The 12,363-nt window shown below is 28.8% G+C and overlaps 2 protein-coding genes across 2 annotated transcripts; one reads left to right on the top strand and one right to left on the bottom strand.

Moving 5' to 3' along the window:
• Window positions 1–1,855: 1,855 nt before the first annotated feature.
• Window positions 1,856–4,468, top strand: LOC124836647 (AP2-like ethylene-responsive transcription factor At1g16060). Its single transcript, XM_047311822.2, has 8 exons — window positions 1,856–2,105; window positions 2,196–2,278; window positions 2,419–2,427; window positions 2,510–2,598; window positions 2,718–2,791; window positions 2,864–2,914; window positions 3,036–3,112; window positions 3,785–4,468. The coding sequence occupies exons 1-8, from the start codon at window positions 1,936–1,938 to the stop codon at window positions 4,336–4,338; spliced, it is 1,107 nt and encodes a 368-aa protein (XP_047167778.1). The 5' UTR covers window positions 1,856–1,935; the 3' UTR covers window positions 4,339–4,468.
• Window positions 4,469–8,977: 4,509 nt separating this feature from the next.
• LOC124836648 (gamma-glutamyl peptidase 3-like) lies at window positions 8,978–10,376 on the bottom strand. Its single transcript, XM_047311824.2, has 3 exons — window positions 9,897–10,376; window positions 9,368–9,700; window positions 8,978–9,285 (listed from the first exon to the last, which is right to left on the bottom strand). The coding sequence occupies exons 1-3, from the start codon at window positions 10,215–10,217 to the stop codon at window positions 9,187–9,189; spliced, it is 753 nt and encodes a 250-aa protein (XP_047167780.2). The 5' UTR covers window positions 10,218–10,376; the 3' UTR covers window positions 8,978–9,186.
• Window positions 10,377–12,363: the final 1,987 nt, after the last annotated feature.

Below are 12,363 nucleotides of genomic sequence, written 5' to 3' on the forward strand. Positions count from 1 at the left end.
TAACACACTTCCATCTCCTCCATCTCCTCAATGGTTTTGCTTTCTAAAGACAAAGTCAATTATAATTGTATTAAATTTCTGATTTTTTTTCTTAATTCTATTATGTATATTTTAGTAGGTTCATTAGGAAACTTCTTACTTATTTTAATAATATTACATCGAAATCTCTTATAAAAGTGCATACACTTTTATTAATTGTTAAAAGGTATGAAAGTTTGCACGTGATCATTGATAAGAAAACAAAATCTAAATAAAAATATCTTAGAATATTAGAGATTAATTTATTCAATTACTTTATCTCCACTGTCTGATTATATATAAATATGTAAGCAATTTCTTATCAATATTTATATTAATTTAATTTTCATTAAAAAAAACACAGAAAAGTATAAGAAACAGAAATGATAAAACAAAAACAGAATCTTTCGAAACAAATAAAATTGAAACTCCTTTAATTTTTTTCCTTCAAACTTAATATATCTGAAAATTATGAAATGAAGTTAGAATATTGAGAAAAGAAAAATGAAGATGGGTAAAAATTATAGGGTGCAACAGAGGAAAGAAGAAGAGAGTGAAAAAGGGGTTGTTTGGTATATTAGGTGTAATTTAGGTGAGTCTAAGTGAGTGGAAGTGAGAGTGAGTGTTTGAAAATGAGCTACGGTTTGCTTACCAAATTTCTACTAAACAGCGATGCATGACTAATCAATGCACATCTTTTTTTGGGTGGTAAAACGCAAATGTGGTTTTCTCATTTAACAATTCAGAGTGCAATATGCATGCCACTCCATCTACCTCTCTTTCTCTCCATCCACTATAAGAACCAAATACTACTTACTTCAACCATGATCTAATTCTTAGGCCCCTACCACAAACATTAAAGTTTGAAAAAAAGCACGAATTTTCAGAAAATGGTGGAAAAGAGGAACACCCCAAACCCAAAAACTGCATCACCCTTTTAATCCATCACATGGGGTAGTTACACCTACATTGTAACATGGGGCAACTGCTCTCTGTTAAATTCCATGTCTAAGGAGACAACATTAGGTAACTTAGTATTATATTATACATTTCATATTTCTCTTTCGAAAAAACTTGAAGTAAATGGTTCAACCACATGTGCTATTGTGTTGATAATTAGGTCTAACAACGCATGTTTGTATGCTCCAAAATCACCCTCTTTGGTTAAGCTGTGCATATTCAACCGGCTAATGACTTTAAACATATATAACACCATGTCATGATTCTTTTTGTTTGCACCACTTGTACCATTTGACAACTCAAATTTAGAAATATTTTAGTTATTAAAAAAATTAGCTTTTGTAAAAAGAAATTAAAGAATAAAATAGTAAATATAAAATGTGTGTAAAAATTTGTTGGATAAATTTTAATAGATATCATGCATGTTTATAAGTAAGAAATTAAACCCATATTTAGGATTCATATATCATCATTTTAAAAAAGTATTGTAAGCTAGATTTATATATACCTAAATAAAAGATGAGAAGAGAAGGAAGGTGATGATAGAGAATGAAGATAGGTAGAAAAGAAAGGAAAAAGTTAGTATAATATTAAGAAATAAAAGAGATATGAAAACGTATTGAAAAGTACATGACATGCAGAAAGTGAGAATGAAGACAAGAGGGAAAGAATTTAACATAGAGCCGATTTTACAGACGGCCAGAAACATCCATGTTTGAGCCGGCTCTCCCCATCTTTGCCAGCACAATCTATTCTAACCCATCCTTTACCCCATTCCTTTATAAACAAACCCTCTTCACTTCAAATCACTACTTATATATATTTCATATTCATACATTTCTATATATATATATACAAGAAAAAAAAACTTATTTTTTCTAATGAACCATTAATATCATCAACATCCATCCATCTATATCTTATTCTTCTTTTCTCTTGCATGGTGCAACCTTTTCCATGGCCAAAAGATCACACTCACAGCTTCGAACCCAGAAAAACAATGCGACCAACATTGCCAATAATCTTAATGCAACCAACACTGTCCCCACCAAGGTCAAACGAACAAGGAGAAGTGTCCCCAGAGACTCCCCTCCTCAACGCAGCTCCATATACCGAGGAGTCACTAGGTTAATACATGTTCTTCTATCTCAACTTGTTCAATTCCAATCATTTTACGTATCATTAGCTAATTTCATTTAATGGGTGTTCATCTCCAGGCACCGATGGACTGGTCGCTACGAAGCTCATTTATGGGACAAGCATTGCTGGAATGAAACACAGAACAAAAAAGGACGACAAGGTTTCATGCTCTTTAAATACTTACATATGTATATGTGCAGTTTTAATGTTTGATGAAGTTGGCTGATGTTTTTAATGTGATTTACTTCCATGCGGTGTTCTCAATCTTGTGGGGGTTCTTCACATACGTAACCACCTCAGTTTACCTTGGTACGTGTATTAGATTATACATTGATTAAAGAATCAGCATGTTCGGTTACATGGATATTAAGAAATTGGTTCTGTAATTCAGGTGCTTATGACAATGAAGTGGCAGCAGCACATGCTTATGATCTAGCTGCACTAAAATACTGGGGTCAAGATACCATTCTTAATTTTCCGGTACTTAATTATATTCTAATTAATCTATGTTCTGTGGTTTTTCACATTACATATATGTATGCATGGTTCGTGTGGATTAATTTAGAACAAAACAAACTAAATTTGTGTTTCATTTGCAGTTATCAAACTATCTGAACGAACTGAAAGAAATGGAGGGTCAATCACGGGAGGAGTATATTGGATCTCTGAGGAGGTAAAAACATGATTTTGCAGAAAAAACTATTCCTTACATATGCAGAAGAACTTATTCAATATTAAACCGCAGGAAAAGCAGTGGTTTCTCTCGAGGGATTTCTAAATACAGAGGGGTTGCAAGGTATACTTATTATATTAAGCATTAATGTTTCATATTTACTCTTGGAGATCAACCATGCGTCTGTGGTAGTGATCATCTTAATTATAGTTAATAATATTTTCGTGACTTTTCTTATGATCAGACATCATCACAATGGACGGTGGGAGGCTCGGATTGGCAAAGTTTTTGGCAATAAATATCTTTATCTGGGAACTTACGGTAAGAAAATACTACAATATCATTAGTACGTAATTAATACACGAAAATGCTTTGGATCTTTACGTAACTACCTTGTTGTTGTTCTCTAGTATTTGCTATTATATGTGCAGTGGGAACACTTAATTAGTGAACATTGGATAACTTTGGATTTTATATATATCTTATTAAAAATCATTAAAGTTTAATCTTAGTAATTATCATTATAAATATTTAACGTCTGACATCTCAAAGATGAAGCTTTTATTTTCATTTTTGTCAACAAGTGCCACAGCTATAACTCTACAAGTGATCAATCCTTGCATAAAATTATCACCATTTGAAACTTAAATCAGTTTTGTAAATCAAAACCATCCAGAAGTAAAGTACTGCTTGAATAAATCTGTTTGGTCCATCACATTCAATTCCGTTATTATTTAATTAATTAGCTTATTCTCACGCCATGGGTTTGCATGGGTCATGTATGGCGAATTTATCAGCAGTATTCAATGGGGGCAGGCAGAAAAGCCACCAACTCTTAACTGATTTGTTAACTTAACCTTTTCCTGCTACGCACTATACAATAACATGTCATTATCGTTATAATAAACAAAGTTTAAATTGATTATATGATATCAATCATTATAAAAATCTTAAATCTGTCATCTGTTTAATTTATGTATATAATTATCACAGCTACCCAAGAAGAAGCTGCTACGGCCTATGACCTGGCAGCTATAGAATACCGTGGACTCAATGCTGTCACCAATTTCGATCTCAGCCGTTACATCAAGTGGCTTAAGCCTAATAACAACACCAACAATAATGACCAGATTAGCATTAATCTCAATGACATGAATAACAATTGCACCAGCAGCAACTTCACCCCAAACCCTGATCAAGAACAAGAGCAAGAACTAAGCTTCCTCCACAACCAGGATTCAGTGAATACTGTTGTAGAAGAAGCCACATCGGTGACACATCAGCCCCGTGCATCAGGTGCCACGTCAGCATTGGAGCTTCTGCTTCAGTCATCAAAGTTCAAGGAAATGATGGAGATGACATCTGTGGCCAATATGTCGACACAGATGGAGTCTGAGTTGCCACAGTGTGCGTTTCCTGATCACATTCAAACGTACTTTGAGTATGAAGATTCCAACAGATATGAGGAAGTGGATGATCTCATGTTCAAGTTCAACGAGTTCAGCTCCATTGTGCCGTTTTACCACTGTGACGAGTTCCAGAGTTGAAGAAGTGAACTTTACATAATCAATGCATGCAGACAACAAAATATTATATGTTTGTTTATTTGTTTAATTGGTCCATTATATGTGTTAAAGACCACTCTGGAATCTTCAGTCAAGTTTAAGGTTTTCGAAGAGGGTCACCAGTCACAAAAATATTTATAATAAGTGAACTTATTTTCAATCTGTGAATATGAAAAATTTATCTGTTAATTGCCTTCGCCACCAATTAATATTTTTATAATAATACTAACATTTAAGTCAATTAATGAGTTATTGGCAAATACTTAAATATATAATAACTTTATTTTTTTTATTTTTTAAAGAAAAGGATGACTGATTCTTCATTATCAATGTATTTCTATATAGATACTTCTCTAACATATTTAAGGCTCTAGAATACAAACAACCATTTTCTTATGGTTGATATTAACAAATTGAACTTTTGGATTTATTACAGTATCCATATTGACTCCTGAGAGCTGTTTTATGAACATGCGAAAAAGTTAGATTTGCATTATATAGAGGTTTTATTTGTGGTGAAGTTGTTGGATTTTAAAATGTAGAAATTTCTTGCAATTGAAATATGATTAAAACGAAATTATATATGAACACTTTTGGCTTGTACTTGAAGTGAGTTTGAATAAGCTTTGTTTGAACGTTTATGTTATAGTTTTTTTAAGAGTTTAAGCAATTACGAAAACTGATATGTGCAAGGACATTCTTTCAAACTACTGAAGGTCAAAAACCTGTTTTCATAAAATTTGAGGTACAAAAGTTTGATGTTACTAATGAATATGCATCTAACTCTGGTACATCTTAAGACTGTATTTTCTTCTGGGTTCCAAGGGTCGAATTCAACTGCTCATCAAACTTTCGCAAGTACTTACAACTTATCCTTTCACACAGTAATGTTTACCAAGATTAAACCAACAATCACGAAGAAAAGGATGGTGTCAACCATTTCAGGCTAAAATTGAAAACTCAAAAAAAAAGAAGACTGTACTGAAGATTTTTTTTTCACAGATCCCTAAAAACATCATCCAAATGCATCTTATTTTGGCATGTAATAGCCTTATATGTCCCACTATCATCTCCCTAAGGAGTGTAAGAGCAGTGCTTGTTCTGTCTGGAACAGCTGGCATTTGATGATTGCATTCAATTATAGCTCCTTTGCTCAGAACAATTGATGAGGTAAAAAAAAATAGAGCTGAATCTGTAACCAACAACATGATGTCGACAAATTATGTGGCTCTGCTGATTTTTCTGTTTCATAAACATGATGTTGAATGAATAGATAAAAATGAATTTACCAAGAATTCATTTGTCTGAGACAACCTTTGCAGTGGCTGCAGCTGACCCGGGGAACATCACTTCCAATGCCATTCTGCAAACACATTCCACTGGAATACCCAATTGCACCCTAACCCGAAAGTAAGCCTTAATTAGCTTCAAATTAAAGCAACAGAAGATTCAGTGCATAAAGAAATTAAACGTAACTTTTGAGCTTTAGGAAAAACAAACTTATCTGTTATTTGTTCAAAGGAAAAGAAATGATAGAATTGGCTAAAGTTGTATTTCAGTTCATAAGTGTAAAGAAGAAGATTTTAATTTACCTTCAACCCCATCAATAATTTATGATCCTCTCTTCTCTATCAATTAAAATAAAAAGAAGAAGCAAAGATTACAGAAAAGCAAAGACCAATTACTTACAGCTACATCATATGGGATAAAATAATTGAAACACAAGAAAACCATTGATCCAAGATACAGATGTATAAGTGATAGCCCTTCTATAGAAATATCATTTAACGTTAACTTAATTGGTCTTTGCTTTTCTGTAATGTTTTCTTCAACTAAAGTTTATTTAACCTAAGGTCCAAAGCCATTAAGCATTCATTTTAAGAAATATATATTCAATTTAAAAATGGTAATAGTTAGATTATATTAAGATGTAATCATTAAGATGTATACTTAAACGTTAACTTAATGATAAAGAATCCTCAAGAAGTACGAATTTGAGAACAAATCATTTTCAAGAAGGACGATAGAGGACCATCTCTTGAAACATATATAAGATCAAAGATCAAAACACGTCTCTTTGAATCATGATTCTTATAATCTTCCATAAAAAATGACATTTAAAGAACATGAAGATCATCAGCACAATTGAAGAATAAATTAGAAAATTAAATAAATTGTATTTTTATTTTAATTGCAAACAATTTATTTCTATTTTTCAAGTTATTTTTGGACCCAATGTCATTGGACTTTCTTTTAGGGTTTCTTAATTGCCTTAAACATTTGTACTTGTATATAGGAGCATCAAATACATATATATGCATTTGCATTTTTGAGAGAGGATTCACTTGGTTCTTGGTTTAGAACTTTTATTCTTATCAAAAATTAACATTTTTGTAGCGAATCTTCCTTAACTTATCAATTTGCTAGATTGTGGCATCTTTATCTCTATCTTATTTCGCGTTTTTCTCTGATTTATTTTTATTGTATCCCTAGAAAATTCAAATTCAGAAAAGATCGTACTCTTTTCTGGAAATGATCGTATTATTCAGTCTCATAAAATTAACACAAATTTTATTAAGATAAATTTTAACTCATGATTTAAATATTAAAAAATTTTAAATTTAACTAAATCATATAAGATAAAGTTTGCATTTATATATATATATATATATATATATATATAAATATATATATATATATATATATATATTCCAAATTATCAATTTCAATAATTTTATTTATTAATTTTTTAAAATTATTTGATTTTCATTATTAAGGAATGGCAATGCACTATATACAGTAGTGTCTATTCACTATCTCCTCAGTTAAAAAATCTATCTCGTTAGTCATCCTTTTTAACTATTGAGTATCTGTACAAAAGTATTTACCGTTTTTTTTACATCGAGTATCCATAAATATAAGCATAAATATTTATATTTTATTTATAAAAATGTTAAATAAAATTATTTAAAAATAAGTAATTAAAATATAAACCTAAATAACAAAATGAAATTTTGAATATTCATTCAAATCAAATTACTCGATAAAATATTTACACAAATAAATTTAATATTAATAAAAAAATAATTTCAATAAATTGCATTAAAATATAAATTTTAAAAAATTATTTTTTACAAATTAATTTTAATTTCATATATCTAAATAAAAAATATAAATATAAAAATAAAATATTAGGTAATTCTTCCGTGATTAATATTTTTTCAGACATAATTTTATTTAAATTATTTAAATAAAAATAAATACTTAAATAAAATTTATTAATAATATTCAAGCTAGTTACCTAGATTTATCCGTTAAAGTTATCTATTTACATTCCGTCACAAATTTTACTATTAAAATATTTACAAATATATATTTTTATCATCTTTAATTTTAAATGTAAAAATAAGAATGTTCAATGGATTTAAGACGACATTAGATGTCCATTTGTATTTCTCTCTAAATTTAATTACATTTCATATCAATCAAGACGTAAAATTAAATATCCAGCAAAATAAAAATGTTGGATGAATTTAAGACTAGTTGGGTGGTGAATATACTTTTACTCTTTAAACTTTAACTTAAAAGTTTAATTTATTTATTTTTCGAAATTTTAACATAATTATGTAAACTTTAAGAGTGAAAGATACAGTTTTTCTAACCTTTGCATTAAAAAAATTAAATATTTCGGGTTAGCGTTTTTTCTTCTTCAAATTATCCAAATCTATTCATTTAATTTTTGAAGATCATAAATTAAAATAGAACATTGTACAACCCAAATTTGTGTTATTTTCTTGCTTTATGATTTTTATATTCAAGTTTTTTATTTGTTTTAATTTTTTATATTTATTTATTTTACTTAATTAAGTCTTTATTTTACTTTTGAAAAGACTCAATTAAGATTTTGTTTTTGTAAAAAAAAAGTCGTAATATTTTTTAATAATTTAGCGTTAATGCTGTTACAAAGTGTCACACATTAAAATTATCAGAAAATGAATATACTCATTTTTGTCTATTTATTTTTTCAAATATTAATTAATTTTCTTAAAAAAATAAAAACATAATATCATGTGTTCAATGTAAAAAATATACACATTTTATTTTCTCCTGTTTCAAACATTAGGAAAGAAAATATAATTGAATTGACAGGATTGGATAAAAGTAAAATAAAAGTAGAAAATAATGGAAAAAACAATCAATTGTGGGTCGTAGACATAAGTAACGAAACTAAGAATAAAACAAACCTAATACATGTTTAATTTTTTCGTGAACTAAGTGACATAATTTTCATCATGTTCTTCACCTTACTTAATTGTCTTTAAGTGTTAATGTAAAATTTTGTGATTAATATATTGAAAATATGTTGGATAGAAATTGTTCGTCACCTACGTTAATAGCCATTACAACAACTTTTGGAGACGAAAAATAACAGTATGAAAATCACAAGGAAATACGACAATATCATTATTTAATATATTTCATTAAAAATCACTTATTATTTTATATTAATAATAATATATTTTATATATAAATCTTAAAATCTCATATTTCTTAACATGTTAAGATGTAAAAAGTAAACAAGATAATTCTAATGTTAAACTAAACAATAATCACCTTAAAGTTAAAAAAAAAACCCCACAAAAGTCACTTAAATATATAAAAATTAAATTAATATTTTAAACATTTAAGGATCAAATATATATTTAAATATTTAGTGAATAATGTTGCATGTCGATAAAACCACTACAATGAAAAGTAAATATATGTTTGTTTTTATTTATTTTTACTAAGGTCTTAAATGTTAGTGCATAGAGAAGAAGTGCAGGAGGTCTATTTTCCCTTGAGAAAGCTCCTACATATCATTTTCCAGCACTCCTGGTCTGCCTCAGCAGACTCAAGCCGACACTTCAAATCTTCTGCCAATCCTTTCTGAATCATGACCATAAGAAAGCTTCACTCATACATTCCAAGACCAAAAAAACAAAAACAAAACTACATATTGCAATGTTACCTGTATGACATCCATTTGGAGAAGGCGATCAATGAGATTAAACAATATATCTATGGTGTACTCAGGATGACCCTGAATTCCGAGAATGTTGTCCGCAATTGCAAACATTTCCACCCGAGTTTTGTCTGAAGATGCAATCACATCTGCACCCTCAGGAACCTCATAAACCTCATCTTGGTGCACTTCTATGATCGAAAGGAATGATGACATTTCATGATGATCTAGGTACCTATAACATCCACCTACATCTTTCATGAAATGCACTTCTCTAAACCCAATATCCCATCCTGTCTTCGATTTCCCTACCCTTCCACCCAAAGCCCTGCACAGCACCTATAACATCAACGTCATTCACAGAATTACAACTCTAAACCTTAAAACTTCAATTTGCATCTATTATCTTAAGTTATATAGATATAAAAAAAAAGTCATACTTTATATAATTACTGTAAAATGAAGAAACTGTGAAAGTCTCTGATTTGGTTACCCTTTACTCAGAAACTAAGGTCCAAATAAGCATTATAGATACCTGGTGGCCAAAGCAAATGCCAAGGAGCTTCTTCTCCATTGCAACAATGATTCGCAAAATGAAACAAAGTTTAAGGATCCAGTAATCATTTCCATAAGCATCACTGGGGCTACCAGTGATCACAAACCCATCATATTTATGTAGATCGTTCAATTCAGGAAAATCCCCCTCATACACTCTGAACAAATCCCACACATCTCCCTCTTCCCCAAAGGCTTCTACGTAGACGTTGTAGTACCCACCGTACACTTTCTCTACATACTCAGAATCATGCACTGCTTGCAGCACACCATATCTTCTACTTTCACAATCAATTGCCATCTTCAAGCTATGGCTAGGCTTGAAAAATATGAGCTTTGGTTGTTAGAAAGAGAAAGAGAGAAACCAAATTTGTTGTGTGTTGGGTCGTTGAGTGAAAGGTCTTATATAGATGGCAATTCCTTAGTACATGATCTAAATAACTTGTTTTTTGGAGTATCTCTAAGAACAGACATATTTGGAAGATGGTGCAGTTGATATGATGGACAAAGCATGTTTTAAACATCATGGAGTATGAGCTAAGGATACATGTCATTTACGAGCATCCAATTCTTATTCTTTGCTAAATCCATTTCATCTATACACAATGTTGATGGTATTTAGTAGCAAAGAAGGAATAGTTTAGTTCAAGTCACTGAAAACGTAGAGATTATTGTTCCAGTATAGATTTTGTTCGAATTTAAAGAGATGTAGACAGAATATTTTTTAAGTATATTTTGTAGACTAATTTTTAGTAAGTCAAATCTCAAGTTTTAATCTTATAGTGTTATATCTATGTTCTGGAAGCCAATCCAAATTCGTTTGTGGTATTGTGGGTGGCGAATATCAGGAGGTATTGTTGTGAGCAATAGATAACTATTGAAAATATGTTCTTTCTTTTATTGTTATAGAATTTTATATTTTAATCAATGATCATTTTATATATTTCTCGGTTGAACAACCATTTATGCTTGAAATATATAAAAAAAACACATGATATTTAATTTCGAAATTGCGATGGACTTACCATTTTTCTTTTAAAAGGAATAGATATTTGAAATAAATATAATGAATAATTTATTTAAGATTATATTAGAATACAAATAAAAATTAAATATTTTATAATTTATTTGATGAGAAAATGTTAAATAAATATACTGAGAAAAAAATATTAATGTTACGCGGTCCAGATGAAATGAAAAAGATCACGTGATCCAAGACTGTTGTTGCAGAGGTATTGATTAACCCAAGAATGTTGATGCAGAATGCTCAGTCTATAATTTCAAGGACCTTCTACAAAAATGACACATCAGAAAAACTATGACAAATGTCTTATTTATTAAAACATCACCGCTACACCATTTAATTTATTTTGTCATTTTACTCTAAATATAAATATATTATATACAATATAAAATAATATGGTATATATTATGTGCTGTCATTTGTCATAACTTTTCATGTATAAACTTTCTATTATTTAGTTTTTTTTTTTTACGTTTAATTTTTAATGTGTTTGTGTTTGATTCATATTTATGTTATTTTTTTAATAATAATTTTTATTAGATAAAAAAATATTAATGTATTTTACGGTGCTTTTAAGTGAGATATTATAATATATAACTATATACATAAATACTTAATATTATGATATAGATTTTAAGTTTAGTTTAACTTTATTAAATTAATATATAAAATAAAATTTATATTTATTTATATATTGTAAATTAATTTAATATTTAGTTAATATAGACTTAGCAACAAATTTGTGGAGCAATAAATTTATTAACAATGTTTCGTTTATTTATTTTAAACATGTATGGAAAGCTTACATTAAAAAATAAAACAACTTCTAATTTAAAAAAGAACAAAAATAACCATATTCAATTACATATTATTATCAACATAATAACAGTATAATTCATTAGGTAATTTACATCATACATAACCCAATATAATAAAAAAATGTGGTAAATATTTTTATTAATATTTATATTTTTTATTATAACAATAAAAAATTAAAATTATTATTAAAATCATAGATAAAGGAAATTTATTAGTTTATCTGATTCATACAATTTTATTTTCTATTTATTGTTTTTATTCTCATTTTTCGCGTCCTACTTCATATAACCTAATCTACACAGCATAAATGAGGTTAGAAAACACTCTTTCAAGACTTATACGCCTAAATGAATGTATCTTTAGGCATATTAAAAGTAAATTGTAGGCTAGTGGAATATATTATTTCTTTTTTAAGTTATGGCTAAGATATTAATATTAAGAATATTAAAATTTTTAAATTGATTTGTTATTGTCCCACGTATAAGGTTTCCATCACCCTAAGTTACAGCGTTTGATTTTCATGCATTATTTTGTACTACATAAAAAGTTATGACTAGAATAGTCAACTGTTAGAAAAAAAATTATATACTTGTCTTCTGCTATG

The sequence above is a fragment of the Vigna umbellata genome, chromosome 1, assembly GCF_029865625.1.
Source record: "Vigna umbellata cultivar VRB3 chromosome 1, Vumbellata_1.0, whole genome shotgun sequence".
Classification (NCBI taxonomy): domain Eukaryota; kingdom Viridiplantae; phylum Streptophyta; class Magnoliopsida; order Fabales; family Fabaceae; genus Vigna; species Vigna umbellata.